The sequence below is a fragment of the Hyposmocoma kahamanoa genome, unplaced genomic scaffold (genome assembly GCF_003589595.1).
Source record: "Hyposmocoma kahamanoa isolate Upper Pololo Valley unplaced genomic scaffold, ASM358959v1 84, whole genome shotgun sequence".
NCBI classification, from domain to species: domain Eukaryota; kingdom Metazoa; phylum Arthropoda; class Insecta; order Lepidoptera; family Cosmopterigidae; genus Hyposmocoma; species Hyposmocoma kahamanoa.
Window position 1 is genome coordinate 5,479,334 of NW_020654229.1, and position 8,286 is coordinate 5,487,619.

At 36.5% G+C, this 8,286-nt stretch overlaps 1 protein-coding gene across 4 annotated transcripts; it reads right to left on the minus strand.

Annotated features, from left to right (window-relative positions):
* Window positions 1–254: 254 nt before the first annotated feature.
* LOC113234509 lies at window positions 255–7,293 on the minus strand. 4 transcript variants are annotated; one of them, XR_003310792.1, is made up of 4 exons: window positions 5,623–5,643; window positions 5,094–5,278; window positions 3,517–3,631; window positions 256–2,891 (listed from the first exon to the last, which is right to left on the minus strand). XR_003310792.1 is itself a non-coding variant. In XM_026469851.1 (3 exons), the coding sequence occupies exon 1, from the start codon at window positions 7,248–7,250 to the stop codon at window positions 5,994–5,996; it is 1,257 nt and encodes a 418-aa protein (XP_026325636.1). In that variant the 5' UTR covers window positions 7,251–7,293; the 3' UTR covers window positions 255–2,891; window positions 3,517–3,631; window positions 5,636–5,993. The 4 variants fall into 4 exon arrangements, 2 of the variants coding, with proteins under 2 accessions (XP_026325636.1, XP_026325634.1); XM_026469851.1 differs by lacking the exon at window positions 5,094–5,278 and having other exon boundaries at window positions 255–2,891; window positions 5,636–7,293; XM_026469849.1 differs by lacking the exon at window positions 5,094–5,278 and having other exon boundaries at window positions 255–2,891; window positions 5,623–7,293.
* Window positions 7,294–8,286: the final 993 nt, after the last annotated feature.

The window sequence follows — 8,286 nt, forward strand, 5'->3', positions numbered from 1 at the left end:
TTAAATATTTAGTATTTGACTACAATAACACATAATATAATAGGTATCTGCAGTAAAGGTGTGATAGTTTATATATAAGACACGTTACTCAGGGTCGTATTCCATAACTCTACTCAATACTCAAGTCAGGACTTGAGTATTGCAGTGAGCACTGAAAATCATACTCAAAACCTTGCCATTAGGGTCGTATTTCCAGTGCTTGAAATCATACTCAAGTCTGCTCAAGTCCTGACTTGAGCATTGAGTAGAGTTCTGGAATACGACCCTTAAACGGTTATGTTCTATGTTTTTTTTCCTTAAACCTATCGATGTCTCTCACTCACGTGTTGTTTACATGTGATAAACAGAAATTATGTAGTATGGTAGAAATATCCCCAAAAATTAAATTGTTAAGTGTTGCCATTAACGATATTTTTTATGAATACATAATATCAAATCAATTGTTGTAGACACCGTTCATAAGATTACATACTTGTGATATTTACAACTAAATGTTAATTTCGCCGAAAAAAATATTAACAAATTACTAAAGTAACCACACGTTGTAGAGAAAAATGTAAAATGAAATTAATTCAGACTGGTTGAGAGATGTACATTATGACAAGCAATCGAAAACACAAATAATCGTAAATTTAAGTGAATTGAGTTCCAGCTCGTGTGAAAAGAATACAGATGGTGACTTTGGTTGTGTACATACGCATACCTTTACAATATTTTTTTTGGTTTTAACACACTAGTTTTTAAAATTTTCCACTTGACTTTAGCCAGACTTTATCTCAGGTTGGTATGAATGCTACTAAATTACTATAGTATTTTAGTAACTAGTACCATACTAGTATTAATGATACTGATTAAAGGGGATGTGTTACGAGTCTAAAACTATCTGTAAAAAAGAGAATGCTATCTTGTGGCACGACTATAGGAGAGAATTCAAATTTTGTCATACAAATTTCAATTCTCATCTCGCCTCGTCTTGCTTCGCTTCGCTAGTGGAAAACCACCTTTACACTTTACTCACACTTTTGGGACGCTATATCACAGTACATCTGTATTATACACAACACACAAATCTTTCTGAAAATAAGCTCACATTGTCGAATCGCCACTTCAAGCTTAGTATAGTACTTAGAAATAAACACACAATGTCCGTAGTCATATTCACAAATGCATAATACAAAGAAACAGTACGATTAAAAATAAAAGACGAAAAATCAGTTCCATCACAACAGTTAACGTATGTTTGCTTTTATTACAAACTTTTCTTCTAAATATACTATATCGTAGTAAAGAAATCGGTGCATACACTATATAATACATAAAACAAATACAATACAATAGTTCGCGGATTTCAAATATAGTTCCTTCAAGTTTAACATACTTTGCCTATTCCGATATCTATGATAATGACTTAAAACTTTCTTTCTGTCTTTAGACTTAAGGCTCAGTTTGTTTATTATTTTATATACAAAATTATTGTATACAAATTTATTAATTTAATAGATAATAAAACGTGTGATGTTGACATTAAAGTATGTCATTTGGATACAGGCTGTTTCTTCAGAGATGGGAAATATTTTTGAGAGGCGGCTGTCTAAATAACAAATATAAGCTTGTGTTATAAGTGCTATTTGTTTCGAGTGCGGTCATGATACACATAAGTTTAGTGCAGTGCCGACACAACAATATAGTTGTATAATTCGTAAAATAACAATTGTGAGACCACACCAATTGCTTGGGCTCCACGTCTGCCAATTTGAAATTATCTCAGTTGTGTGTATTCCGCTAAAATTTAACGCTTGTCAGTGGCTAGCCGTCGAGCTACTATTCAACTGCCATTCCATTTTTTTGTGTGCTCTGGCAACCCGATGGCACGTCGATGGCGTTGTGTACTAAATTGACACATATTTAATTGAAAACAAATTCATAAGTACTTACGTAATTTATCTTTTCATGAAACTCCAAGGGGCCGATAGAAACAACATAAATAAATTTTACTTAGGGATCTCTCTAAACTCTGAATAAAATTCAGGTGTTGCAGACAAAATGGATATGCCCAATTAAGAAGTCGCCACGTGAACCTATTTTTATTACTCAACTTCCTTCCATGTTAAATTATAGTCTTTCTCAAAAGTAGTAACATTATACACATAACAAAACTGATCTTCTCCTAAAAGTTTGTTTTCAATATGCATTAAGCGACACAGGCACCACAAATATGTGTCCAGACGCGATTGCGGCGTTGTTGTTTCTTGGAAAAATTTCAAGTAAGTTGCATGTGCATAATTGTGAGCTTCGTTCCAACCTTTATCATTATTTATTTGCACAAATTTATTAAAAATAACACTTATGGAATTATTGTAATTGATATTAACACAATCGTTATCAATATCTTTGATATGTGCATATAAGTCATTTATCCAATTAATATAAACATAATCACCATTGAGGGGAAATCTACGATTTCTCCTCACAGTAAATCCGGATGATATTAATTGACCAATCAAAGCCATCGCTGTTGCTTTATTTGCTTCTACGGTTATGTCCAAATTTTGTAGCTTTGTTAACGTTATTTTTAATTCGGATAAGGGTATGAATCGTATTTCGTCATAATAAAAACGCCAATTGACATAAGTTCCTTTAGTTTCGCGCCCAGACTGTTCAGGATTATTAGTTGCAGTTGTTGCAAGTGGTGTTACACTGGTTGTAATTGACTGTTCCACTTGACTCAACAATTGTTTGTGAGAACCAGTACTCCCACTTGACAATGTAGAAAACATTTTACGAATTTCATCGACTTGAGCTTGTAGTGTCTTTTTCAATTCTTCTCCTTGCGTTCTCAGTTGCTGTTGATAATTTTCTTCGGATTTTTGCTTATATTCTTCAAATTCTTTCTGCAAGTTAAATACTAAATAAATTATTAAATCAGTGGTACGTCTACACGGGTTGCCTCTAAAAGTTGGAAGCCTCTCAGTTCTTACAAATAATATTTTGACATTTGGACCTCACTTTTGTACTAAAAGAATTTTTTTTATAATATCAACTCTGACGGGACGAATTAATAGTGTACCTGATGGTACGCTACACGCCTGTCCATAACAGTTACAGTGACACTCAGAGCTTTAATCGCAAAGATCTGAGGTGCACTGCCATTGCGCCCGTCACCCTGAGACATAGTTGACCAGTCCCATGTGCCTGTAATTTCACCAGCACCCTTCGTAACCGGAACGCAGTAATGCTCACATTACTGCTTGGCGGCAGAAATAGGTAAAGGTAGTAGCAGTACTTTCCTGGACGAACTCTTTCACAAGGAGCTCTACTGCTGCTAAAAGATATTCTTTGGTCTCACCCCCTTCGCGCCTAGTCAATTTCTGTGTTAAGGGTGTGGAAGAAATTGCAACAGCACATCAAGCCATTATCGCCTCCACCTTCAGTGCAACGGAACAAAATCCGTCGATGTGTAGCTTGATGTGATGCACGAATAAGTCTTGATAATTTGACGCTGAAGGGGCACGGTACCTTGCACTTGAAAGTAAGCCTTTTCCTATCTAGTTTCCAAGTTTTCAGTCAGCTATTTTTCTGTAACAGCAAGCTGCTCTTGTTCTTGTTTCGTCTTTAATTTTGACTCCATTTTCTGGAAATAAATAAATATTAAATCAAAGTAAAACAAAAAATCTACAATTCTCAGTTCATTGAAATAACTTTAGAGTGTAGTGCAGAGGAACGCACTGCACCATTTCTCGAGATTCTAACATTTTATATTACTCGTGAGAATGTACAAACAACATTCTATTACATAATATTCTTTGGTTGCACCCCCTTCGCATTTAGTCATTTTCTGTCCTAGAAATCGCTACTTTGCAATAAAGCTACCTGTTGTAGGTACAGTAGCTTATTACGATAATATGTTTACATTACTGTTATGTCGTCATTGTAATTTTTAATCTGCAATAAAGAATATATCCATTAACTTCACCTCCCTTTGTACAACTTTTGAAAATGAATACAAACTTTTTTCTACTTCTCATACTAACTTAGATTTGTTATAAATGCGCATTGACAGCCCACTTGCAATTAAAACACACAACCATGGCTTTTATGCCCTTAGAGATGTAGTAGGTGCCATACGGACCTATTGGGGTAATTTCTTGTTTTGTGGTATCTATCCCAAAAACTGTTCCATATGGAACTAAAAATTGCAAGAAGCAATTAAATCAGGAGCAAAAAAATATAGCTAGTTTTTATCGTTGAACCAAACCCAAAACAAAATTTGTTTACAAATTTCAACTCTATGTTTTCACAAATTTTTTAAACACATACAAAGTATAATTATTAATAACAAGATTGAACACTCAGAAAAAATTCCTTCGATCCGGCCGGATTCGAACCGACGTCTTCTAGCTTACCGTGCCAGACACTATACCAACTAAGCCACGGAACGAACCAGCGGACCTCACGAATTTCTCAATGTGCTTGCGTCATGTCTTTGTATTTGGTTTTTCAACGATTTTTTAGTCGTAGCGCCATCTATGAGAATAGCGACATCTTTAACTCCCGTTTGCCATTATCCTTTGGATATTTTCAGTTTTATTTTTAAAAAGTTATTGATGTTGATTTACTCATTAGGTAACATACTGTCGATATCGGTGTAAAGCTTTTCGACATCAATTTAAAGCTTTTTGATATCTCTTATATTTCAGCAGCTTTATATCTCTTATAGCTCAAGCAATATTTCCATTGCCTGAGGACACTTAACGATGGAACACTTTGTCTTACTTAAATCCTATTGTTAAGATAACAAAAAGTACCTATCATGTTGACTAAGAACAACATCTAATGTAATTACAGCAAATTACCAACACGTGTAATTACTTTAAAAAAAACACATTTTGGAAGATTCCCTGTGTTCACTTTTACCTTTTTTTATTTATTCACGGAAAACCTGCAGGTTTAAAACACTTAATAAAAACAGGATTAAAAACGTACAGCCATTTACAGGTTTCCACCTATACTTCCAGAACACAACACAAATAGAAATTAACAATAAATAGCATGCGTTAACAAAAAGCACTTACACAAACAAAACAACCCAATACCTGTTTCAACACTCATTAATAACGTCTATGAGCTCACGCAGGTGGCTGAGACATGGACAGTGGCATGCTCGATATCAAGCTTATAGACCGTGTTCCCAATGTCAAGTGGAGCTGGGCAGGACACCGGATGCAGACACAAGATGACAGATGGAGTACAGCAATAACTGAGTGGCATGATGTCATCGCTGGAATTGGGGGGGGCGAACCTGGATGAGATTAGCACGGGATCGTGGAGAGTGGCACAGAAATTTGGAGGCCTATACCCAGCAGTGGGTGAAGACAGGCTGTATATGATATGATGATGATGAGCTTATGCTTTACCGTAATAACGTTACAAATTTGAATACATCAACATCTCACGATTGGTTATACCACATTTTATTATTAATGATAATAGCCGAGATCTAGCCTGTTTTGCGGTAGAATGATTACGAGGTTCTAATAAAAAGAGAATTAAATACGTCACTCGCCTCACAGTAGGTATATCAACGAAGTCCTCAAAAAGTTTGCCAAAAAAATAATTTAACACCTTGAAAACATACATCGGCTCACGAGTGCATCACAAATGATTTTAATCTTCTTCTTTTAAATGCTACGGCTCCATCGAAAGAAACGATGATTTCGCCAATGGCAAGTAAAAAAATCTTCTTCTTCGTTTTGTTCAATGGCGGTTCCTTCTTTTTAAGATTTCGCCAGTGTCGAGTTTTCCGCTTAGCAGAATGTAAGGGCTACTGCAGCTATGTTACTACGGTACAACGAGCCTTGTGGGAGGACAATGTGAGAAATGCAAGTTTTAATACATAGAATTTAAATTTTGATGCTGCGGAGCTGTTGATTTACCTGAAAGGACGGACACAATATATAAACACAAGTGTTAGTATGTTAGATAGAACAAACACATTATAATTTTATGTTATTGCTAGTTATATAATTACATAGGATAACAATAAAAGGGGAGTTAACATAATTAAGGAGTGTTTTAAAATTTGTGGGTTTGGGAATGTATGGGGGAAGGATATCGTACAGTGAAACAGAATATTTGGGACAATTGAAAAAGATGTGGTCTGGAGAACCATCATCAAGCCCGCATTCACAAAGTGAGTTGTCCCTAATCCTAATTTTGGCTAAATGTACAGGAGTACTTGAGTGGCCCAGCCTTAGTCGACATAAAGTGGAGGTGCAAAATTTAGATGCTTCATTGTATTCGAAGAACCAAGGCTTCTTAGGAATAAAATTTTGAATGTCGGCGTAATATTTTCCTTTCACCTTACTAGACTCTTTCCATTCAGCGAGCCATGATGACATCATCTTTTGGGTTGCTAATGAGAATAAGTCATGACAAAATACTTGAGGGTGAGTGAGGCAACTATTATTAGTGGCATCTTTGGCCATCAGGTCAACGGCTTCGTTACCTACTATTCCTGAATGGCCTGGGATCCAGGCCAAGGAAACTCTAATTTCTTGAAGGTGGCACCTGTATAACACGTCTCTAATTTTCAGGATACAAGGGAAGTTGGATTTATTACGGAAGGGGTTGGACAAAATAGCCTGGAGACAACTTTTAGAATCTGATAAAATGACAGTTTTATCAACATTATGCGACTCTGTATATAGGAGAGCCTCAAGGATAGCAATGGCTTCACCCGAAAAGACTGAAGAGACCGGTGGGCATTTAAAATTTAGAATTATTTTATATTTGGGAATCCAAACAGCAGCACCAACACACTCTTGATCAGATAGCTTTGAGGCATCTGTGTACATAACAAGCCAGTTGTTCCATTTTTTACTGATGTAGTCCTGTAACCGAACCTCAGCATCAGTGGATTTTTTACTGATGCCTAAGTCAAGAGAGATATCAGGTCGATATACTAGTGAGTGATAAGGATTGTCAAATAGAGGGTTTAGGACACATTGGTGCACTGGAGAAGGAAGTCGCAGAAATTTAAGGAAGCTTCGGAACAAGGATGGAGTCGTTTTATGTGTCCAGAATTTATCGTATGATATAAATTCTGATAATTGATGAAGTTTATCGATAAGCGGATGGGATGAATTTTGGATAACTTTGAAAAGGAATCTGTCTGCCAAATATTGCCTTCTAATGGATAAAGGGGGGTCCGAGCATTCCACCTGCAGGGCGTTAGTGGGAGAAGATTTCATAGCTCCTACTACAATTCGGAGAGACTTATATTGTATTTTGTCTAGGGCACTTAAAGATGATTTGTTACATGGTTCCAGTAGAAAAGCTCCGTAGTCTAGGTAAGTAATCTATCGAATTAAAGCATTGTACAGTATTTTCTGGCACTGTGGGTGTGCTCCCCACCATGCTCCAGACAGTGAACGGAGAATATTAATATTTTTCTCGCATTTTTTAAGAATATGTGTAATGTGCTGAACACCTGTCATTTTTGAATCAAATACAACTCCAAGGAATTTGGCTTGAGTTTTCAAAGGAATGGGCTGATTATCATATTTAATAATAGTATTAGGAGTATTTCTCGCACGGGAAAAGATGACCATGTTACTTTTCTCGACCGACAACGAAAGGCCGTGGTCGGATAGCCAACCATAGAGGTAGTCCAAAGCAGAATTAAGGCGGGCAGAGGCAGTTTCGGTATTGCTATCTGAAATGTATAAGGCCAAATCATCGGCATACTGGAGAACGTTGCAAAATGGATTGAGCGACAGCTCAAGGTCATATGTGTAGATGCTGTAAAGTAATGGGCTTAAAACTGACCCCTGTGGGAGGCCTCTCCAAACGGTCCTTTGTGGTAAAAGTAAGTTGTTAACGCTCACTTGAATTGAACGGGCAAAGAGGAGATTAAAAATTATATTAACAAGCCTCACGGGAATACTCAGATTGAGCAGTTTCTGCCTGAGTAACGGAAGCAAAACATTATCATACGCTGATGATATATCTAAAAATACTCCAATTATATGTTCCCGTTTAGATAAACCAATCCACATGTCAGTCAGGAAAATGCTTAGACTGTCCATTGTACTAACGCCTTTCCGGAAACCGAATTGGCTTTTGGCCAGTATACCCTTGCTCTCCACAATCCACTCAAGGCGATTTTTGATAAGATGTTCTAGGACTTTGGACATTGTGCAGGAAAGGGCTATGGGTCTATATCCATTAGGGTCATTACTTTGTTTACCAGGTTTTAATATGGGTATAACAATTTGTGTTTTCCAT